Source organism: Monodon monoceros, unplaced genomic scaffold, assembly GCF_005190385.1.
Source record: "Monodon monoceros isolate NGI ecotype Baffin Bay Population unplaced genomic scaffold, NGI_Narwhal_1 Super_Scaffold_11, whole genome shotgun sequence".
Classification (NCBI taxonomy): Eukaryota; Metazoa; Chordata; class Mammalia; order Artiodactyla; family Monodontidae; genus Monodon; species Monodon monoceros.
This window is the reverse complement of record NW_021703767.1, coordinates 55,411,625-55,437,061: the sequence shown is the minus strand read 5'-3', so window position 1 is coordinate 55,437,061 and position 25,437 is coordinate 55,411,625. Positions and strand designations below refer to the sequence as shown.

At 37.1% G+C, this 25,437-nt stretch overlaps 1 protein-coding gene across 8 annotated transcripts in view; it reads right to left on the bottom strand.

Annotated features, from left to right (window-relative positions):
• Positions 1-25,437, bottom strand: part of DZIP3 (DAZ interacting zinc finger protein 3) — a 131,584-nt gene that overhangs the window by 84,825 nt on the left and 21,322 nt on the right. For all 8 annotated transcript variants that reach the window (XM_029214295.1, XM_029214292.1, XM_029214299.1 and 5 more), the window contains exons 5-8: positions 20,374-20,490; positions 8,988-9,068; positions 7,645-7,769; positions 4,887-5,001 (exon numbers count right to left, since the gene is read on the bottom strand). In XM_029214295.1, coding sequence (XP_029070128.1) covers positions 4,887-5,001; positions 7,645-7,769; positions 8,988-9,068; positions 20,374-20,490 — 438 coding nt within the window. The remainder of the gene's footprint in view (positions 1-4,886; positions 5,002-7,644; positions 7,770-8,987; positions 9,069-20,373; positions 20,491-25,437) is intronic.

Genomic DNA, 25,437 nt, shown 5'->3' with positions numbered 1-25,437 from the left:
TAAAAATGTTTTGACCAAGTTGACTAGAAAATTTTAAGTATCAAGAGAGAAATAAAGAAGCACCATTCAAGGACCTATCAATATGAAAGTAGTATATCCTGTGAGGATGACCAACAGTCAAGTGGAGATGCTGAAAACAAAGGGATAGGACTCATAGTAGGAATATAACTACTGTGGTTTCACAAATCTGACACTTAATAGTTCAATATTGATCTGTTGAGTCTCCTACCAAAATCTGTTCCTTGTTCCTTACTCCTCATCTTCTGCCTCAGTCACTGATATTCACTCATTCAATAAACATTTACTGAGTGCCTGTTATGGCCAGGTTGTTATGAATGTTAAGGGATGTTAAGGATACAGCAGTGAACTTAGCAGGTTAATACTTAGTCCTCATGGGACTTACATCAATTTCATCTACCACAATCTATTTAGGTTCAAGCGAGTAGTCTTGAAGTCATCCATCGTATAATTATTCCATCACCCTGTACATGCAATATGTTAGCAAGTACTGTTGAGTCTTCTCCCAGAATATACTGCAAATTTTTCTAATTCTCTCTCCATTGCTACCACTCTATGTCTCACCTACATTACTGACTATGACAACTGCCTAACTGGTCTGCCTCTTCCTTGCCTACTGTGTTCAAAACACTCTCTGCAAATTAACAAAAGATCATTGTCAGTTCCTTGCTTAAAACTCTTCAATGGCTTCCCGCTACCTAAAACAAAATCCAGAACCCTTACCAAGACTGACTGCAAGGTCCTGCAGAACCTGCAGAATCTGAACCCCGTACACCTAGCCATCTCTGGTCCATCTCTTCACATTCATCTCTAGCCTCACTCACTATAAAATTCACGATTTTATATTCAAATTTGCTCTTCAAGGCCTCAGGGCCTTTTCCACATTCAATTCTGTTTACCTAGAATGCTCTTACCCAACTCTTTACAGAGCTAGTTCCATTCTCAACCTTCTGCTTCCAACTTAAATATCACCTCCCAGATAGGCCTTTCCTAACCACTACACATAGATACACATACACATTTATGCATATATACATATAGACAAATATGGATATATGCAGGTATACAAGTGTATGTCTGTGTGTTCTCTATTTTCTCTGTCCCAGTCCCTTGTTTTTCTTTAGAACACTAACTACAATTTGTAACTATTTTATTAATATTTTTTTACTTTCTGAACTCCTCCCTTACCATAAATACAGAAACTCTTCAAAGTCCTAAATTCTATAAGTCATATTTTACTATAATTTGATTATAACACCCCACTGTTTAAAAGTTTTGAGGGGTTTCACATGACCCTCAAGATACAGTCTGAGCTCCTTACTTGGTTTATAAAGCCTTACATGATCTAGCTAACATTACCTTTAACACTTACCTCTAAAATTCATGAAAAAAGGACAGGATATTATTTTTTTTAAAAAAAAGTAACATTCATAACAACAAGAAAACTCTTGGTAGATGATAGCTGAAATAATCATTGAAATGAAAAATTCAATAGAAGGATAGAAACAAGGGTAATGCTGAAAATAATAACAATATGAAGGGACACTCCCCTGCTAGGGTGCCAGCAACTCTAGGAGTACAATCTTCCCCCCAACACGGTGAGTTCATCTAAGGAGACACATGAGGATAGGAGCAACTGGGGCAGGGCAGGCCTCTGGTGGTACTCACCTGAAACTCCTCAGTGCCAGATAAAGGGGTAAAGGCCAGCCCTCTAAGTTTTCTTAAAGAAAAAGTAATCACAGTGTTTGGGAAGTAGGACTTTTGGTGGGCTGACAGGCATAGGCACCACTTATAACAGATTAAGAACATGCTGGCCTAGAGCCAGAGCACGATCATGGAAGCACTCTGCTCTCTTGGACATTAAACCTTTAGCTATTGGATTTTAACTTAAGAAGTATGGAGAGAGAGGGCTGGAGGAGAGTCCAGGGCATCTGGAATGGTGGCTGGTTACCCAACTATTTTTGAAGCAGCCACTATTTTCCAAGCAGTATGGAAATATTTTAACATTATAAGAACTAATATGGGGCTTCCCTGGTGGCGCAGTGGTTGAGAGTCCACCTGCCGATGCAGGGGACACGGGTTCGTGCCCCAGTCTGGGAAGATCCCACATGCCGCGGAGCGGCTAGGCCCATGAGCCATGGCCACTGAGCCTGCGCGTCCGGAGCCTGTGCTCCACAACGGGAGAGGCCACAGAGGTGAGAGGCCCGCATACCGCAAAAAAAAAAAAAAAAAAAAGAACTAATATGATAGCACTAGTGCATACTGGCTGAATATTAGCTCTATGCAAAAAAGATGAAGTTAAGAAAATATCCTAGAAAGTAGAACAAAAAGACAAAAAATTAGGGACTTCCCTGGTGGTCAGTGGTTAAGACTCCATGCTCCCAATGCAGAGGGCCCTGGTTCGATCCCTGGTCTGGGAACTAGATCCCACATGCCGCAACTAAAGATCCCACATGCCACGGAAGACCAGGCACAGCCAAATAAATAAATAAATATTTTAAAAAGAAAAGACAAAAAATAAAAATTAGCAAAGAAATAAGAAAACCAGAAATTCAGTCCAGGATGTCAAGTATCTGAATAAAAGGCATTTCAAAGAGAAAAGAGAAAATGAAGAATAAATTATCAAATAAATAAAAAAAGAAAATGTCCCAGAACCAAAAAACATAAGTTCAGAACACCAGGAATATACAGAATATCCTAAAAATTCCCAGAAAAAAAAATAGGTTATAACAAAAGATTGATAATCAGAACATCAAATTTCTCAAAAATACTACTGTTGGAAGTTAGAAGATAACAGAAACACAATTTTAAAAATTTAAGGGAAATGATTTTCAACCTACAATTTTATGCCCAGGCAATATATAAATAAAGTGTACAAAGAATAAATTATTTTGAGACTTGAAAGATCTCAAAAAATTTATCTCCCAAGCAAGTACCCTTTTCCAGGAAGCTGCTGGATGAGTTGCACCACCAAATCAAGGGATTATACCTAGAAAGAGGAAAACTTGAGATCCAAGAAATAGAGGATCTACAAAGGAAATGGGTGAGGGTATTCCCAGGAATAGAGTAAAGGGAAACCCTAACGCCAATTTAATAAAAACTTATAACTATTAGTAGGATGGGGAAGTGAAGTGTGTTGTGTGAAGGAGATGTATAAGGAAGCTACTAAACACTCCTCTTCCACAGTGGAAGTCAAAAGATAACATCTAAGATGGAGAAATTTTTTAAATAGCAGTACAGCCTTTTAAAAATACAGGTAAATATCAAAGGAAAATGCCTAGAGGGTTGGAAGAAGTTACCCATAGTCAGGAACTACAATTAGAGATGATAAACCACAGACCATTAATTTTTAAGCCTTTTAATATTACTTGAAAAACTGCATACATGTATTACTTTGCATAAAATAAAAATAAGAAAGTTTGGATAAGAAATAAAAATATTTTAAAAGGAGAAGGAATAAAAGAAAAACAACCAAGACCAGGTAGGGGCTGCTCCAGGTAAACACAGAAATTCAATATTTTTCCAAAATCTATAAAATTACTACTTTATTAGGTCAAAGTTAAAAGTCATATGATTATCCTGGCCAACACCAAAGACTACCTACTTATTCTATTGATTACTGAGAGAGGTATTAAAATATTCCACTGTGACTGGGAAGTCTTCTATTTCTCCTTTTAGTTCTACCAGTTTTTGTCCCAGGTATTTTGAGGCTGTATTATTAGGTATATACAAACTTTGAGTTGTTATAGCTTCCTAGAAAACTGAATTTTTTATTTTTATAAAACATCCCTCTTTATTCTGAGGAATGCATTTGGCCTTAAAGTCAGCTAAAATATAAGGATCCAGAAAGGTTTAAAGTAAAAGTTTGGAAGAAGATATGTCATTCAAACACTAACCAAAAGAAGTCGAGTGTAGCTATTTTCATATTAAACAAATAAAAAGTGACCAACATGGCTTATCAGATGAGTAAAAATTACCCAAAAGGTAAAAAATATCCAGAGGGTGTGGGGAAATGGAAACTCTCATAGTCTGTCTTAAGAATATAAACTGGTTACACACTTTCTGGGAGGAAATGTGGAAACATACACGAATAACTGTACAAGTGTATAAACACTTCACAATTCCACCTTTAGAAATTTATACTAAGGGAATGATGTGAGAAATACAAAAAGATCACTTTCCATAATAGTGAAAAACTAGAATGTTTAGGATAAACTAAATCTTCAATAGCAGGGAATTGGTTAAGCAAATTAAAAACACAGTTTAAGATGGACTATGAAAAAATTATACTATATAATAATCTACTTGCTGGGAAATTCACAATAACATATATTTTCATACCATAAATCAATGTGTATAACATCACACCAATTTACTAAAAATAAAAGGTAAAGAGTGTTTATACATGTGTGTATGGAAAGATATAAATGAAAATACTAACAATGGTTTCTCCATTTGAAGAAATATATGGATGAATTTTACTTTTATCTTTGGCATTTTTACATTTTTTAATGTAAGCATTTAGCACTTTTAAAATTTAAATCAACAGCAAAATAATGATAAATATAGTTAGAAAAAAGAAGTTAACTATTACACTTAGCTGTAGCCATGTGAAGTACTGAACTAGTACAGCTTTTAATCTTGTTATTTGGAAATGCTAACACATCCACCTCATTTCTCTCTTCTTGTTGAATCATACTAACATTCTGCACTAGATAATGGAATCAAGGTTGTTCCTCATACAAAAAGCTAATGCCCAACAAAAGAATGTGTTTGCTATAGAATGACATAGTTAACATAAACTGCAGTTTATCAAAGATGATTCTGATTAGCCACAGATGAAACATTATTCTTAAATAATTTCTTACTTTAAAAGTTGTAGGTAAATCTTCATCTTCCATAGGATCTATGTCAAACCAATGATCATCTGTATCTCCTGTTTCTTGTAAGCTTTTATGAAATTCTAGCAGTCCTGCATTATATCTGCAAGGCATTTTAAAATACGGTTAGTTTGAACAGGACTCTGTAAGTAGACAGTTTACCAATTAGACAACAAGCAACTCTTTTTTTTTTTTTTTGTGGTAAGTAGGATGGTGATAACCTCTGGCATGCTATAGAAATACAAACACTAGGACTCTCACCTGTGGTAGATTGGGATGAAATACATGTGGAAGGGGAGGCAATAGATTATATAGTAGCTCAAGCTTGAACATTATGGGGGCCATGGTAATTAAAGGGACTGTAGAGTTGGCTGGCTTTTTTTTTACTGTCTTGGAAGCCTTGAAGAAAGAAAATGGCACAGGTCATCCAACTATTGACTCTGGACACAATGAAAGACAGAGGCCTCTGAGGGTACCATTTAAAGAGACCCTCATCTCCTACAGACATAAAGATAATCTGTGCTGAAAATCAGGCCCAGATTTAATCACAAAGTGGAACAAACTGCAAAAGAAACCAAATACACAGCCTCAACAGGACTACTACTATCAACTAAGGATACTCCGTGAAAGTTAAAAGGCCACTTTGGTAACGTTTCAAAAACCTTGACCAACTCTAAACATAAGGCAGACCATGCTGAAAATGAGGCCCAGTATTTAATCACAAGAGTAGAACAACAGCAAAAACCAAAAGCATAGCCTCAAAAGAACTATTGTACTATCAGGACTCTGATAGGGAACAAGTAGACCATGCAAAAATATGATCTGAGGTACATGTCTCAAAAGATGATACTCTTCCTTCTCAAAATCCTCTCTTATATCTGCTCATTGCCTACGGACAAAAAAAAAAAATCTAGGATCAAGTATAAGCAAAGCCTAAGTGGGAAAACAGAGGAAGAAAAAGCTTATTCACCATAAGCATTGTAGAACTTGACTACTATGTACTGGCAGGAACATGTCTGGGAGTGGATCTTAAGAGTGCTGAACCCATGGTCAAATATATAGCTTGACAGGGAAATATATATTGATATGGGGCAACTCTTCCATAATTCAGCATTTACTTTCCTAGCAAGGACACCCAAAGCGAGTCCTAACATGCTGCTGAGAAGGCTACTTGAAGCTCGGAAACCACAATGGCCTCTAGTAATTGAGGTGGAAATGTTGAAAATTTCTTGGCAGAGTTTTAAAGAAAGCTCAGGGAGGTAAAGATGTTAGAATGGACTTACTGCATAAGACCATAGAATCCATCACTAGACAATGTTCCCTAGAAAGGCCCAGAAGACATTCCAACCATTAATGTAATAAGGAATACAGAGTGAGAAGGACATCAGTGTCTTTGAGCAGCTCAGTGGTGGCTATTCTCTATAGGCCAGGAATGAAAGTAAATGACGCTGCCAGACGACTGGGCTTTCTAGTGTCAATGATTTGGGAAATTGATTTTTTTCCAATGCCCATCAATAAGGAAAATAAACAGTGGTTCACATATCTGAGGAAAGGACAGCAGTACAGATTCTCTGTCTTGTCTTAGAGCTATGTTAATTCTCTCCGCAATATAGACTAAGGGGATTCTGATCATCCTGACATTCTGCAAAACATCACACTGGCCAACTACATTGATGACATCATGCTAACGAACAGGAAGTGGGACATCTTCTGGACAGTAAAAACCAGGCATGCCAGAGGACAGAAGATCAACCTTACAAAGAATCAAGGAACTACCATATAAGTGATGCTTTTAGGGATTCAATGGTTGGGCCCAGCAGTAATCCTTCATAAGGATTTGCATAAGTAAATTTTGCCTAATTCACCCTTCAGATCCCAGCCAAACATTATTTCCTCAAGGAGATTTTGATTCCCAGAAAGACACTGGGGTTCCAATAAAGACTAATTTTTCATTATGTTTTCCTTCATAGCACTTTATCACATTTCATAATTGATTATTTACATAACTGATTATTTGATTAAGGTCTATAACATTCACTATACTGTCAGTTACATGAGGACAGGAACTATCTATTTTGTAAACCATTTTATCCCCAACACCTAAAGCAGTCTCTAAAATAGGATAAATGTTTAGCAAATAAAATGAATGAATGATGCTATAAATGGCTAAGGATCTACATATGGGAAGTGAACAGATGGTCCATAAACATTCTCCTGTACAATTTCACTAAGTGTGTAATACCCAATACTTCCAGACTCAGAATTTGGACCCTTTCAATGAGTTATAAGCTCATTTATAACTTAAATACCTATTCCAAGTGGTGATAACATTAATAACTACAACCATTAATTATCTATTAAGAATAGCATTTTTGTGTCCTGGGCACTGTTAATCACTTTATGAGGTGGGCACTGTTATTAGTTCCAAAGATAAGGCTTAGCAACATTAAATTTCTTAGAGTCACATATTAGATAAGTGGTAGAAAATGTATTTGCACCCAGGCCTATCAGACTCCAAAGCCTATGTTCCTAATGCCTATGCTATACCACCTTTTATTGCCATGGCCTGTTAAGTTTGATACTTAATATTCTCAAGTACATTAAAGAAATTATCTATAGAATCAGTGATGGAGAAAAGAATCAGTAGAGCACAAATGTCATGATCCCTGGTATGTACAAACTTTATTCCCATTACATAATGCTAAAAGTTGATAGGCAAGATCTACCCATTAATTAAAATCCTTACCTCTTCTGAGCACATCGAAGTAAACCACGTCCAAAATAAACTAAAGACATAAAGTTTTCACAAATTTCATTTTCTTGGATCACCATCTTCATCACCAGAAATTTATTCTCAGCTTCTATACAATCCTGTAGCAACATAAAGCTAGGTTTGGCTGATGTAAAAGTCATTATTTTCCTTTTACAATAAACAGTTATTTCCCAAACTGGAGAAGTTAGGGCAGCTTTAATATTGATCCAGTCATTTATTCATATCTCTAATACATCTCTGTATATAATCCCATAAATAATGTACTCAGTGCTTTAGTTATTTACAAAAGAACTAAAGATCTTTAACCAGTGTTTCAAAGTGAATATTAAAACAACAATCTTTATATGTAAAACTGACAAATATTACTAGCCAAAATAAGGGCTCTTCTGATGACTATGGGAACATAGTTCTTTATAATTCTTCCTAATTTTTCATTCTAATTAGAGCACAAATCTTCCTAGTTTTTCAAATAGGAAATAAGTGGCTTTTTGCCCACACATATAGTCTCTTTTGAGGAATGACAACCTTGATCATAAGCAATATAGGTTTAGAAGTAAACTACAGAATCAGTTCTAATAAATGTTTTAGTTAACATTACTAAAACAGGCACAGTAGCCCCGGTCTCCCCGGGAAAAAAACATGCTGCATGGCCTCATTTTAAAATATTCTCTAGCACATCACACTAAATAATTAGCATTATGTGAAATTATTTAAAGTGGAAATGTTTTCAGTTTGGTGCTTATAAATTCTACTTCACCTATTTAACAAGTCAGATTTATTTATTTATGAAACCAAGTAGAGAGTACAAATTTAGGAATACAAAAAGTAAAAGAGATATCAAGGCAGCAATTGAGAAATCATTAAAAATAAGAAAAAGAGAATTTAAATTTGTAAGGACCCTTAGAAATCACCTACTTACCTCCTAGATTTTTACTTTTGCACTTCACTTTATTTGATAAAGAATTTGAGGTAAAACTCACATTTTACAAAGAGGATAAGATAAAGACCAGAGAGATTAAACTACACTAAAAAATGGATTAAAATTTATTATATAAGTGAAAGAAGCTAAACAATTTTCTGTTTTATATAAGTATTTCAAAGATAAAGTTATAAGCTAACATTGTTTCCCCTACCAATATTTTTAGTTTCACAATATAGTCTCTAGCATAATTACTCTACATTTTCAATATATGACAGAAAAGTCACAGAGTGGTTTCAATTTTTAGAGAATGTCAAAAATCAACATTTTAATTTGTTAAAATGAAGTCAGTGTATGTGAAGAGATTTATAATGTGCAAATAACACATGCTACATACCTCTTTCTTTCCTCTTTCAGTGACTGCTACTCCATACAAAAATAGTAATGTCAAATAATAACCAATATTAATCTGATGTGCCTAAAAAGATAAAATATACTTTAGTTGATTATTTAGACTATGCTACTTTTTACTGTAGAAAGCTTAATTAAATATCCTAGGCCTATTTAATAACTATTAAAAATAGTTAAAATTATCATTATATTGTCAGTCATCTAATAATCACTACAGAGAATTCATTTTAGATGTATTTAATAGTTTGACCCAGAAGACAGTCAATAATCTCAAAATAAAACATTAGAGTTTGATCAAAGAAAATGAAAGTAAATGCCATCAAGATTTGTTATACTAAAACTTTCCTAAAAATTCTCTTTCTCTCATGATATTTTTGTATAGGAACACTTTAAATAATAACAAATACTACCATCCAGCTTAGAAAATACAATGATCTCTTAAATCAAAGTCTTTTATTGTCCACATGTGGGTTTTGTTATAACAGTATGAACATAAAGCTTATCACTTATTTAATGAAAAATTAAAACACAAATATTTCCTTCATTTGAAAATGGTCTATGACAAATTAGAGATGGAGAATAGATTAGGGGTTAGGGAGAGTGAGGAGGGTAAAGGGTGCATATGACTATAAAGGGGTAGCATAAGAGATTTTCATGGTGATGAAATAGTTTTATCCTGATTCCAGTAGTGGTTACAAACATATACACTTGTGATAAAATGGGACAGAACTACACACACCTGTGCATAAAAAAACTTATCACAGCTGACCTGAGAATGCTATCCTTAGAAAGTTCTGCTTGCAAGGCTGACCCTCGGCTGGTATCTGTAAATCTGGATTTCAAGAGTGTTCCCACTGTTCTCTGACAGGGGTGTCTCACTGTTCCTAGACTGTTTGTGCCAACTATGTGATTTATGCTGAGCACCAGGAAGTTTCTTCTGGGAATCTGAAATTTTGACACATGTTAGGCAGAGGGTGCCTACATGACCAACCCCCAATAAAAATCTTGAGCACTGATTCTCTAATGGACATCCCTGGGCAGAAATATCTCTCTCACACACACACAGACACACACACACACAACCACAGACACACACTGCTGCATTTTTGTTACAAAGGAGGGAAAGAAGGAATGTACTCTGTGTAAGCCCTCATGGAAGGGAGAAAACATAAGGAAGCCTGAAGATGGATTCCTCTAGACTCTGCCTACGTTATGTTTTGACCATTATAGTCTGGGTGTGTATCTTTACTATATAATTGCAATAAATCTCAGCATGAGTACAACTATATACTGAGTCCCACGAGTCCTTCTGAACACGGGGGTTGGAGACCCCTGACACAACACCCACTGTACCAATGTCAACTTCCTGGTTTTGATAATATATTGTTCTGAAGATGTAACTATTGAGGGAAACTGCCTGCAGGGTACACCAGGACCTCTCTGTACTTTTCTATTGTACAAAGTTGTATTTTTGCAACTTCTCTGCATCTAAAATTATCTCAAAATAAAAAGTTAAATGGGAAGATGGCAGAAGAGTAAGACGCGGAGATCACCTTTCTCCCCACAGATACACCAGAAATACATCTACACGTGGAACAACTCCTACAGAACACCTACTGAATGCTGGCAGGTGACCTCAGACCTCCCAAAAGGCAAGAAACTCCCCACGTACCTGGGCAGGGCAAAAGAAAAAAACAGAGACAAAAGAATAGGGATGAGACATGCACCAGTGGGAGGGAGCTGTGAAGGAGGAAAGGTTTCCACGCACTATGAAGCCCCTTCGCGGGCGGAGGCTGCGGGTGGCAGAGGGGGGAAGCTTCGGAGCTGCAGAGGAGAGCACAGCAACAGGGGTGCGGAGGGTAAAGCGGAGAGATTCCCGCCCAGAGGATCGGTGCTGACCGGCACTCACCAGCCTGAGAGGCTTGTCTGCTCACCCGCCGGGGCGGCCGGGGTTGCGAGCTGAGGCTCGGGCTTTGGTCGGAGCGCGGGGAGAGGACTGGGGTTGGCTGCGTGAACACAGCCTGAAGGGGTTAGTGCACCACGGCTAACCGGGAGGGCGTCCGGGAAAAGGTCTGGACCTGCCGAAGAGGCACGAGACTTTTTCTTCCCTCTTTGTTTCCTGGTGCGTGAGGAGACGGGATTAAGAGCGCTGCTTAAAGGAACGCCAGAGACAGGCGCGAGCCGCAGCTAAAAGCACGGACCCCAGAGACGGGCGCGAACCGCGGCTAAAAGCGTGGACCCCAGAGATGGGCATGAGACGCTAAGACTGCTGCTGCTGCCACCAAGGGGCCTGTGTGCGAGCACAGGTCACTATCCACACCCCTCTTCTGGGGAGCCTGTGCAGCCCGCCACTGCTAGGTTCCCGGGATCCAGGGACAACTTCCCGGGAGAACGCACGGCGGGCCTCAGGCTGGTGCAACGTCACGCTGGCCTCTGCCGCCGCAGGCCCGCCCCGCCCTCCGCGCCCCTCCCTCCCCCCGGCCTGAGTGAGCCACAGCCCCCGAATCAGCGGCTCCTTTAACCCCATTCTGTCTGAGCAAAAAACAGATGCCCTCCAGCGACATACATGCAGAGGCGGGGCCAAATCCAAAGCTGAGCCCCTGGGAGCTGTGAGAACAAAGAAGAGAAACGGAAATCTCTCCCAGCAGCCTCAGAAGCAGCGGATTAAGGCTCCACAATCAACTTGATGTACCCTGCATCTGTGGAATACGTGAATAGACAACGAGTCATCCCAAATTGAGGAGGTGGACTTTGAGAGCAAGATTTATGATTTTTTCCTTTTTCCTCTTTTTGTGAGTGTGTATGTGTATGCTTCTGTGTGAGATTTTGTCGGTATAGCGTTGCTTCCACCATTTGTCCTAGGGTTCTATCCATCCGTTTTTTTTTTTCTTAATAATTAATTTTAGTTTTAATAACTTTATTTTACTTTATCTTCTTTCTTTCTTTCTTTCTTTCTTTCTTTCTTTCCTTCCTTCCCTCCTTTAGACAACGAATCATCCCAAATTGAGGAGGTGGACTTGGAGACCAAGATTTATGATTTTTTTCCCCTTTTCCTCTTTTTGTGAGTATGTGTATGCTTCTGTGTGAGATTTTGTCTGTATAGCTTTCCTTCCACCATTTGTCCTAAGGTTCTATCAGTCCATTTTTTTAAAAAATTTTTTTCTCTTAATAATTATTATTATTATTATTTTTTGCGGTACGCGGACCTCTCACTGTTGTGGCCTCTCCCGCTGCGGAGCACAGGCTCCGGACGCACAGGCTCAGCGGCCATGGCTCACGGGCCCAGCCACTCCGCAGCATGTGGGATCTTCCCCGACCAGGGCACGAACCCGTGTCCCCTGCATTGGCAGGCGGACTCTCAACCACTGCACCACCTGGGAAGCCCTAATAATTATTTTCTAATTTAATAACTTTGTTATCTTTTACTTTATTTTATTTTACTTTATCTTCTTTCTTTCTTTCTTTTATCCTTCCTTCCCTCCTTTCTTCCTTCCTTCCTCCCACCGTCCCTCCCTCCCTCCTTTCTTTCCTTCTTTTCTTCTTCCTTCTTTCCTTCCTTCCTTCTTTCCTCCCTCCCTCCCTCTCTCTCTCTCTTTCCCTCTTTCTTTCTTTCTTTCTTCGTACTTCTACGAATTCTTTCTCTCTACTTTTTCTCCCTTTTATTCTGAGCCGTGTGGATGAAAGGCTCTTGGTGCTGCAGCCAGGAGTCAGTGCTGTGCCTCTGAGGTGCGAAAGCCAACTTCAGGACACTGGTCAACAAGAGACCTCCCAGCTCCACATAATATCAAACGGCAAAAATCTCCCAGATATCTCCATCTCAACACCAGCACCCAGCTTAATTCAACAACCAACAAGCTACAGTACTGGACACCCTATGCCAAACAACTAGCAAAACAGGAATGCAACCCCACCCATTAGCAGAGAGGCTGCCTAAAATCATAATATGTCCACAGACACCCCCAAACACACCACCAGACATGGACCTGCCCACCAGAAAGACAAGATCCAGCCTCATCCACCAGAACACAGGCACTAGTCCCCTCCACCAGGAAGCCTACACAACCCACTGGATCAACCTTAGCCACTGGGGACAGACATCAAAAACAACGGGAACTACGAACCTGCAGCCTGCAAAAAGGAGACCCCAAACACAGTAAGATAAGCAAAATGAGAAGACAGAAAAACACACAGCAGATGAAGGAGCAAGATAAAAACGCACCAGACCTAACAAATGAAGAGGAAATAGGCAGTCTACCTGAAAAAGAATTCAGAATAATGATAGTAAAGATGATCCAAAATCTTGGAAAAAGAATACACAAAATGCAAGAAACAGTTAACAAGGATCTAGAAGAACTAAAGATGAAACAAACAATGATGAACAACACAATAAATGCAATGAAAAATACTCTAGATGGGATCAATAGCAGAATAACTGAGGCAGAAGAACGGAGAAGTGACCTGGAAGATAAAATAGTGGAAATAACTACTGCAGAGCAGAATAAAGAAAAAAGAATGAAAAGAACTGAGGACAGTCTCACAGACATCTGGGACAACATTAAACGCACCAACATTCGAATTATAGGGGTTCCAGAGGAAGAAGAGAAAAAAAAAGGACTGAGAAAATATTTGAGGAGATTATAGTTGAAAACTTCCCTAATATGGGAAAGGAAATAGTTAATCAAGTCCAGGAAGCACAGAGAGTCCCATACAGGATAAATCCAAGGAGAAATACGCCAAGACACATATTAATCAAACTGTCAAAAATTAAATACAAAGAAAGCATATTAAAAGCAGCAAGGGAAAAACAACAAATAACACACAAGGGAATCCCCATAAGGTTAACAGCTGATCTCTCAGCAGAAACTGCAAGCCAGAAGGGAGTGGCAGGACATACTGAAAGTGATGAAGGAGAAAAACCTGCAACCAAGATTACTCTACCCAGCAAGGATCTCACTCAGATTTGATGGAGAAATTAAAACCTTTACAGACAAGCAAAAGCTGAGAGAGTTCAGCACCACCAAGCCAGATTTACAGCAAATGCTAAAGGAACTTCTCTAGGCAGGAAACACAAGAGAAGGAAAAGACCTACAATAACGAACTCAAAACAATTTAGAAAATGGGAATAGAAACATACATATCGATAATTACCTTAAATGTAAATGGACTAAATGCTCCCACCAAAAGACACAGATTGGCTGAATGGATACAAAAACAATACCCATATATATGCAGTCTACAAGAGACCCACTTCAGACCTAGAGACACATACAGACTGAAAGTAAGGGGATGGAAAAAGATATTCCATGCAAATGGAAACAAAAAGAAAGCTGGAGTCGCAATTCTCATATCAGACAAAATAAACTTTAAAATAAAGACTATTACAAGAGACAAAGAAGGACATAATGATCAAGGGATCGATCCAAGAAGAAGATATAACAATAGTAAATATTTATGTACCCAACATAGAAGCACCTCAATACACAAAGCAAATACTAACAGCCATAAAAGGGGAGATCGACAGTAACACAGTCATAGTAGGGGACTTTAACACCCCACTTTCACCCATGGACAGATCATCCAAAATGAAAATAAATAAGGAAACACAAGCTTTAAATGATACATTAAACAAGATGGACTTAATTGATATTTATAGGACACTCCATCCAAAAACAACAGAATACACATTTTTCTCAAGTGCTCATGGAACATTCTCCAGGATAGATCATATCTTGGGTCACAAATCAAGCCTTGGTAAATTTAAGAAAACTGAAACTGTATCAAGTATCTTTTCCGACCACAACGCCATAAGACTAGATACCAGTTACAGGAAAAGATCTGTAAAAAATACAAACACATGGAGGTTAAACAATACACTACTTAATAACGAAGTGATCACTGAAGAAATCAAAGAGGAAATAAAAAAATATCTAGAAACAAATGACAATGGAGACACGATGACACAAAACCTATGGGATGCAGCAAAAGCAGTTCTAAGAGGGAAGTTTATAGCAATACAAGCCCACCTTAAGAAGCAGGAAACACCTCGAATAAACAACCTAACCTTGCACCTCAAGCAATTAGAGAAAGAAGAACAAAAAAAAAAACCAAAGTTAGCAGAAGGAAAGAAATAATAAAGATCAGATCAGAAATAAATGAAAAAGAAATGAAGGAAACGATAGCAAAGATCAATAAAACCAAAAGCTGGTTCTTTGAGAAGATAAACACAATTGATAAACCATTAGCCAGACTCATCAAGAAAAAAAGGGAGAAGACTCAAATCAATAGAATTAGAAATGAAAAAGGAGAAGTAACAACTGACACTGCAGAAATAAAAAAAATCATGAGAGATTACTACAAGCAACTCTATGCCAATAAAATGGACAACCTGGAAGAAATGGACAAATTCTTAGAAATGCACAAGCTGCCAAGACTGAATCAGGAAGAAATAGAAAATATGAACAGACCAATCACAAGCACTGAAATTGAAACTGTGATTAAAACTCTTCCAACAAACAAAAGCCCAGGACCAGATGGCTTCACAGGCGAATTCTATCAAACATTTAGAGAAGAGCTAACACCTATCCTTCTCAAACTCTTCCAAAATATAGCAGAGGGAGGAACACTCCCAAATTCATTCTACGAGGCCACCATCACCTTGATACCCAAACCAGACAAGGATGTCACAAAGAAAGAAAAGTACAGGCCAATATCACTGATGAACATAGATGCAAAAATCCTCAACAAAATACTAGCAAACGGAATCCAACAGCACATTAAAAGGATCATACACCATGATCAAGTGGGGTTTATTCCAGGAATGCAAGGATTCTTCAATATACACAAATCTATCAATGTGATAAACCATATTAACAAAGTGAAGGAGAAAAACCATATGATTATCTCAATAGATGCAGAGAAAGCTTTTGACAAAATTCAATACCCATTTATGATAAAAACCCTGCAGAAAGTAGATATGGAGGGAACTTTCCTCAACATAATAAAGGCCACCATATATGACAAACCCACAGCCAACATCATCCTCAGTGGTGAAAAACTGAAAGCATTTCCACTAAGATCAGGAACAAGACAAGGTTGCCCACTCACCACTCTTATTCAATATAGTTTTGGAAGTTTTAACCACAGCAATCAGAGAAGAAAAGGAAATAAAAGGAATCCAAATCGGAAAAGAAGAAGTAAAGCTGTCACTGTTTGCAGATGACATGATACTATACATAGAGCATCCTAAAGATGCTACCAGAAAACTACTAGAGCTAATCAATGAATTTGGTAAAGTTGCAGGATACAAAATTAATGCACAGAAATCTCTTGCATTTCTATACACTAATGATGAAAAATCTAAAAGTGAAATCAAGAAAACACTCCCATTTACCATTGCAACAAAAAGAATAAAATATCTAGGAATAAACCTACCTAAGGAGACAAAAGACCTGTATGCAGAAAATTATAAGACACTGATGAAAGAAATTAAAGATGATACAAATAGATGGAGAGATATACCATGGTCTTGGATTCGAAGAATCAACATTGTAAAAATGACTCTACTCCCCTAAGCAATCTACAGATTCAATGCAATCCCTATCAAACTACCACTGGCATTTTTCACAGAACTAGAACAAAAAATTTCACAATTTGTATGGAAACACAAAAGACCCCGAATAGCCAAAGCAATATTGAGAACGAAAAACGGAGCTGGAGGAATCAGGCTCCCTGACTTCAGACTATACTATAAAGCTACAGTAATCAAGACAGTATGGTACTGGCACAAAAACAGAAAGATAGATCAATGGAACAGGATAGAAAGCCCAGAGATAAACCCACACACATATGGTCACCTTATCTTTGATAAAGGAGGCAGGAATGTACAGTGGAGAAAGGACAGCCTCTTCAATAAGTGGTGCTGGTAAAACTGGAGAGCTACATTTAAAAGTATGAGATTAGATCACTCCCTAACACCATACACAAAAACAAGCTCAAAATGGATTAAAGACCTAAATGTAAGGCCAGAAACTATCAAACTCTTAGAGGAAAACATAGGCAGAACACTCTATGACATAAATCACAGCAAGATCCTTTCTGACCCACCTCCTAGAGTAATGGAAATAAAAACAAAAATAAACAAATGGGACCCAATGAAACTTCAAAGCTTTTGCACAGCAAAGGAAACCATAAACAAGACCAAAAGACAACCCAAATGAAGCAACTGACAAAGGATTAATCTCCAAAATTTACAAGCAGCTCATGCAGCTCAATAACACAAAAACAAACAACACAATCCAAAAATGGGCAGAAGACCTAAATAGACATTTCTCCAAAGAAGATATACAGACTGCCAACAAACACATGAAAGAATGCTCAACATCATTAATCATTAGGGAAATGCAAATCAAAACGACAATGAGATATCATCTCACACCAGTCAGAATGGCCATCATCAAAAAATCTAGAAACAATAAATGCTGGAGAGGGTGTGGAGAAAAGGGAACACTCCTGCACTGCTGATGGGAATGTGAATTGGTACAGCCACTATGGAGAACAGTATGGAGGTTCCTTAAAAAACCAGAAATAGAATTACCATATGACCCAGCAATCCCACTACTGAGCATATACCCTGAGAAAACCATAAATCAAAAAGAATCATGTACCACAATGTTCATTGCAGCTCTATTTACAATAGCCAGGAGATGGAAACAACCTAAGTGCCCATCATCGGATGAATAGATAAAGAAGATGTGGCACATATATACAATGGAATATTACTCAGCCATAAAAAGAAACGAAATTGAGCTATTTGTAATGAGGTGGATAGACCTAGAGTCTGTCATACAGAGTGAAGTAAGTCAGAAAGAGAAAGACAAATACTGTATGCTAACACATATATATGGAATTTAAGAAAAAAAATGTTATGAAGAACCTAGGCGTAAGACAGGAATCGAGACACAGACCTACTGGAGAACGACTTGAGGATATGGGGAGGGGGAAGGGTGAGCTATGACAAAGCAAGAGAGAGGCATGGACATATATACACTACCAAATGTAAGGTAGATAGCTAGTGGGAAGCAGCCGCATAGCACAGGGATATCAGCTCCGTGCTTTGTGATCGCCTGGAGGGGTGGGATAGGGAGGGTGGGAGGGAGGAAGATGCAAGAGGGAAGAGATATGGGAACATATGTATATGTATAACTGATTCACTTTGTTATAAAGCAGAAACTAACACACCATTGTAAAGCAATTATACCCCAATAAAGGTGTTAAAAAAAAAAAGTTAAATGTCTATGGAGAAAAATATTGTTCATTCTTTTCATAAGCCCTATACTGACTAAAAGTATAATGGCCAACAGTATATATTTATAACTGGTTGGGGTTAGGAGCTTAGCTTCAAACTAATTTCAGTGGAAATACACATGTATGTTTATTATCAATGGGCCAAGTGAGTTTATAAACACACACTCCCCTGTAACATCTAATTGGTTTCCATCTTAAACTTCCTATCTCTGCAGAGGCTCTGAAGCCAACACTACATGGGTTTGTATCTTGACTCCACTACTTACTACTTGATGAATTAAGCAAATTAGTTAACCTCTGTGCCCTAGTTTCTAATCTGTAAAATGGGAATAATGAGATGGGTTGCTTGTGAAGACTAAATAAACTAATCCTTACAAAGTGCTTAGAACAGTGTCTGCTTTATAGCAAACACTAATAGATGTGAACTATTATTTTGTAACTTCAAAAAAACTAGCTTCATTAAAACTACAACAAAGTCCTTGTCTCATACAATTCTAAACAAAAAGAGCATTTGAGAACAAGATAAGATGCATAATTGTGGTAATGCTATCTTTAGATGTAGAATGTAAAGAATTTAAAGATGCAAGTGGTACATTTCTAACCTAAAGGCCCTGCCCTTTCCTTCCTACCTTCCCCCCATTAACAGAGAGTATCCCAGGTACTGGAACTAAATGTATATAGAGATGTTACTGGCAGCTGTCCCCCACCCCCACCCTACTGCCACTGCCTAAAAGGTTGCCTCACCTCTCCCTGTGGCCTTGAGGAAGAGAGAGAGACATCTGTATATAGCAGTAGGCTGCTCTGATTGTGACAATTCTGATTCTGCTCACAAGTGCCAACAACAGAGGAAACTTTTCCATTCTTAGTGTAAGACTCATCTTTGAAGTAATGCCTAAGTAGAGAAGGCTAAGCAATCAGCATTTGTTAATGCTGAGTTTATAGTGATTTATTTCACTGCTTAGCAACCTGGTCACTGGGAGAAATAGCAGGTCTGCAGCATCCCAGAAGTTCTTGGGATTACATGTTGATGCAAACTACTTTTCTTTGTTCCCTCTTTTGACTCCATCTAGAATTCCTTTAGGGTGGTATATATACCTCTTAGAACCTGACCTGAGAATCCTAAAAAAGGATGATTTTTCTATCTCTTTGTATACTATTATAATATGGGATGTGGTGTCTTAGGCTACTTTGTTTGATGCCTGGGTAGTCCATTCTTGAAGACAGCTCTAATCCATCTTCTACATGTGTGCAAAACTTAGCGTATTTTACTGATCCAAATTATTCAAAGGACTGATTTTTCCTTTTATGTCCTTACTATTTGTTCTTATTTTTGATGCAATGTTTACTTTTCCTCAGATTTTTCTCTATTTCTGAAGTATCATTTGACCTTGAACATATAAGTATGTCTTGTCAATTTTATCTCACATGATTACTCAATAATAGATGACAGAAGTTCCAATTTTTACAAATACAGAAATATCAGTAGAATTACATATAGAATGGATAAACAACAAGGTCCTACTGTATAGCACAAAGAACCATATTCAATATCCTGAGATAAACCGTAATGGAAAAGAATATAAAAAAGAACGTTTATATATGTATACCTGAATCACTTTGCTGTACAGCAGAAATTAACACAAAATTGTAAATCAACTATACTTCAATTTAAAAAACAGAAATATCAGTAAAAAGAGGAGCTGATTATCAATTAGGGGGAAAGGAAGGAGTAGTTTTTAAAGTTCATGACTCTCCATTTCTAATTGGGAAAGCCCATTTTTAGGGCTTTCAGAAAGTTCAAGTTTACTCTAGAAAGTTCAAGTTTCTCTATTTAAGATGAACAATGTTATGGTAGGAAAGGAAACTAGAATTGGCTCATTAAAGAGAAGCAGTCATGAGAAAGTACAAGACATGTGAAAGAAATCAATCTATGTATACCTTTCTCTAGAGGTAAATGAGGAAAATACAAATTGGCCTACACCTTAAAATAAGCATACACTGACTGTTCTCTCATTGAAAAAATGTTGTCCAAGTCCATTATTTCAAACTTTCAAAAAGAAAACACTTACAGTATAATTAGTAGCTTGAATGTTCCTAAGTGCTGCTTCCAGTTGTGTTATTAAGAAACGTAATGTCAAAGCAGGAACAATTTCCTCCCCATTTTGGCTGTTGGCTGCAACTTCTCTCTGTGGAAAATAATTTGGTTGAAAATTTCCTTAAGTTAGAGCAAATATCAACATTTATTTTTATTATACAAATAATACATGCTCATTGTAGAAAATTTGGAGAATAAAGATGATTTTTCAAAAAATCCACATAACCTAGATAAAATTGTTCTCATATTTGTTTGGTTTTAAGTAGTTCAACAAATCATCTTTGTAACTACTTCCTCAAGATACTAAAAAGCACTCCTATGCCTGCTGAAGGGTTGGCAATGTCCACTCCTACTTCAGAGGAAAGTCATAATCCCACTTCATTCTCATACCTTCTATTCTCTAACATAGCTAAAAATCTTCATTCCAGCCCTGAATCTCTGGTAAATAGGAATGCTGGCTTTAAAAATACCAACACCAAGGCAAACCATCTTATGCTGTCATCTAATTTGAACCAAGTTAATATATGATTTATTATGTACCATAGTTTATTTACATAGATGAAATGAAAAGAATTAACTATGTCTTATCTTTGTGTCCATTCCCCAATGCCTTGTACCCATAAATGCTTGGCTTAAATTACATTATTTGTTTAATGATGTATTATCTATGTGGGAAATTTAATCTACACTTTCTTAACTTGGTTTCCAGTATACAATACTTCCCTGTTTTTCTCCTAGCCTAACTAGATACTTTACTTCAGTCTCTGTAACACTCTATTTAATGAACCTCTTCTCTATCAACACACATTCCCTAGATAAAGTAATCCACTGTCATCTTTTTGAATAGTGTCTACACACTGACAGTTTTCCAAATTTATATTTCAAGCTCAGAACTATCACCTGAATTCCAGACTCATGTATCCAACCATATACTCAACAATATCTCTTGAATTTGAATAGGTATATAAAACATACCACTGAAGTTCCACCTTTGCCAAACAGTTTAGGTAGTTTCAGAGCAATATTCTCAACAACAACTAAAAAAGCTGGATAAAATACAAAAAAAAGCTTTTTTTGTTTGGAAAGCTACCAAGGCACTGAAAATCTCTGGGGCCAACATGCAATAGAGGAGGAAGGCCCAGAGACAGCAGACTGACTTTTGGAGCCACTTATCTCCTTAAGGCAATTGCTGTATTCAGTTATGGCTGAGAGGCTGAAATGCTAGACAGAGCTTTCCACAAAGCTGCAGAGCTAGAGGGAAAATTGGAGTGTATGACCTATCAAGGAAGAGGGGCTCTGGTAAACACCTTATTCTTTTGGTTGGGACCCTGAAGAAATTTACCCTTAGAGTCAAAGTGTCTGTTTTGGTTCCAGTTGGAAGCAGACCCTAACACAAGGATTTGTATGCAAGTAGTTTATTTGAGAGGTGCAGAGAGCAATGGTAGTGGAGTGGAGAAGGGCATCAGGGAAGAGAAAGCAAGCTTTAAATTAACAGGTGTGTTATTAAGCTAGTTACCCACAGTGGATGACTAGGGTTAATACAACAGAAAAACATTGAAAAATTCAAGCCTCAGTATTATCCAACTTAAGGGGAGAGAGAACTGGGATATTTATATAATAATTCCCAAGGTTTATTGACTGAGTGCTTTCTGAGGTAAGGGGGGAGTATTAATTCCTTGGGATCTCTAAACTGCCATGAGAATTACAGCCTTCTGCAGTTCCAGAAAAAAAAAAAGGCCTGAAGTATAGAGATGTATATATGAAAACTGGAAACTGTCCAGAGTATACTGAAATGATAGAGTTCAAGGGGCCAAGGGGTATGGGCAGGGCACTGACAGTATCTGCTACAAAGGGTAAACCACAAATAGACTCTTCTTCACAGAACAGAAGTAAAGCTTGGAGTCATCTCAGTCCCTAGTTGAATTAAGTGATCTGCAAGAAAAGCACAAATAAGCAAGATTTTGTCCTGTTTTCCTAGTTCTTCTCAAAAGAAGGTTGCTCTAAACCAACCCAGGCAGCCACTGCAAGTAGCAGAATTCTGTATTATCCTTTAGATGACTATGGAATTTAAAAATAATTTTATTGAGTTATAATTAACATATTTCAAGGTATACAACATAGTGATTTGACATTTTTCTTATGACATCATCATGAAATGATCGCTGCAATAAGACCAGTTAACATCCATCATTATATGAACTTTTTATAATATTATTGACTATGTTCCCTAGGTATATATTATATCCCCTTGACTTATTTATCTTATAGCTGTAGGTCTGCACCTCTTAATCCCCTTCAGACAAAATAGATAACTATGGAATTTGTACTGATGATTTTACGTTCATTCATGATTTTGGGTCTTTTTGCCTTCTTTTTTTTTGAACATTCTTACCAGGCATTTATCAATTTTATTGGTCTTTTCAAAAAATCAAGTTTTGGTTTAACCTTTTCTAGTTTGCTTTATTCTATTTCATTAGTTTTAGCTATCTTTATTCTTTTTTCGCCTGTTTTTTAATTTGCTGTTCTTTCCTTAGCCTCTTGAATTTTATGTTTAGATGACTGATATTCAACCTTGCTTCTTTTTCTATTATATGCATTTCAAGTTATAAATAATCCTTGCAACACAACTTTTATCTAATAACACAAATTCTGATATATGTTTTTCATTCCGTTCCAAAATTTATCTAATGTCCAGTGTGCTTTCTTCTTTGATCTCTGGTTTAACTAGATTAGACGTATATATCTTAACTTAGGAACAATGGTTTTCTAGTTTATCTATCTGTAACTAATTTCTAAATTAATTGTACAGTTGTTAGAGAACATGCTCTGCATGTTCTGATGTTTTGAAATTTGATGAGATTTGCTTTGTGAACTAGTATACGGTCAATTTTTGTAAATGTTATATGCATTTAAAAAGAATATACATTTTGTCACTGTTGCACATATATAAGTCAATTACATCAAGTTTGCTACAGCTCTACTAATTTTGTGTTCATGTTCTATTACTTATTAAGAGAGCTATGTTAAAATCTTGCACTGGGATTGCTGATTGGTCCACTTCCCCTTTAGTATTACCAACTTTTGTTATTACACATAACATTTCTGAATGTATTTGGGTCTACTACTGGAATTTCTCTTGTATTTTCTACACTTGTCTGCAGAGCCAAGAGCAAGTAACACAATCTTTTAATTATTAGAGCTTCATAGTAAGTATTTTTAAAAATTTATTTATTTAATTTATTTATTTTTGGCTGCGTTGGATCTTCGTTGCTGCGCAAGGGCTTTCTCTAGTTGTGGTGAGCGGGGGCTACTCTTCATTGTGGTTCATGGGCTTCTCATTGCGGTGGCTTCTCTTGTTGAGGAGCATGGGCTCTAGGCATGCAGGCTTCAGTAGTTGCAGCACGTGGGCTCAGTAGTCATGGCTTATGGGCTCTAGAGCACAGGCTCAGTAGTTGTGGTGCACAGGCTTAGTTGCTCCGCAGCATGTGGGATCTTCCCAGACCAGGGCTCAAACCTGTGTCCCCTGCATTGGCAGGTGGATTCTTAACCACTGCTCCACCAGGGAAGTCCCCATAGTAAGTTTTAATATCAAAGTGGGCAAATTCCCAGCCCTTCTCTCCCACACTTCTCTTTCGTAATTTTCCTGGCTATTCTTCCCTTAATTTCCCTTTAGAACTAGCTTTTAGTAACAAAAACAAAAACAAACAAATAAAAAGAAACAACAAAAAAAAAACCTTTTGTTATTTTTATTGGAATTATATGATATTTGTAAATTTTAGTTTCAGGAAAATTGACTTCTCTATCACATTGTGTCTTCCTACACGTATTGCTTCCCATTCTGGTCTTCGTATCTTACCTTTAATAGAGTTTTAGAAATTTTTATTTATTGTTTTAATATAAAGTATTGATTTCTAAACTTAGTGTAAAAAAATCAGTGTGTGGGGGTACTTACTAAAATGCACATTCCCAGACCTCCCCCCAGAGATTTTGATTCTTTAGGACTAGTATGGGGGTCAGATAAGCTCACGTAAGTGGCTTAGGAAAAACTGTGAGAAACACTAGTTTATATCTTGTATATTTCTTAAGTGTTTTCCTGGGTATTTTATCTTTTCTGTTACTATTAAAAATATTTTTCTTTCATTTTTACCTTCTAACTGGTATTGTTTATATATATAAAGGCTACTGATTTCTATTTCTTATTGTGGTTTCTGGGTGATTTCCAAAAGATAAGAGGGAAATAGTGGCATTATTCCATCAATTTCAAACCAGAATTCATACTTGTGGTAAATTACCTCACTTAAGATTATAGCTGTATATAAAGTCTTTGGATATTTTTAGAGTTTTTTATATTTTTAATCATAATAGTATTAATTTGTTTCATGGAAATAATTAATGATATATTCTTTCACAGAAAAGGTAAATGTGGCCTTTTCAGGACACCTATGGTGTTCTATCTCCGCCCCCCAATTAACTGTCACAAAGAAGAGAAGATCATTTTCTTTAACTTTGGGAAATTCCATTAATTTACAAACTGATACCCATCTTGTGTTGAAAGTTTCACAACTTATTATCTAGAAAAACTATTTCTAAGATGCAAATTGACAATATATTCTCTAAAATATTTATCTCATTAAAAAATCCAGGTCTTATTATTTTTCTTTATATCTTACATTTTTGAAAAATCTGTCAGTATTTTACAAATTAGGAAAACTGAAAGCAGTTTCCTCTCCCAGAGTGGCATGTTGTGAGTTATTAGAATAAACACTAGACCTTATAGTCAACAGCTTATAAGCTACTAACCCACATTCCTATCATTATCCTTGAAAGGCTAGCATCAGCTTTATTTAATTAATAAAAGTCTAGAGTCAAAGCTGAAACCAAAGCCCTTCACAAGATATAAGATGGAGAGTTCAAGACCTTAGTGGCACTGTTATGGTAAAGAAAGAAAGGAAAGAAAGGAAAAAAGGGAAGGAAGGAAGGAAGGAAAAAAGGGAAGGAAGGAAGGAAGGAAGGAAGGAAGGAAGGAAGGAAGGAAGGA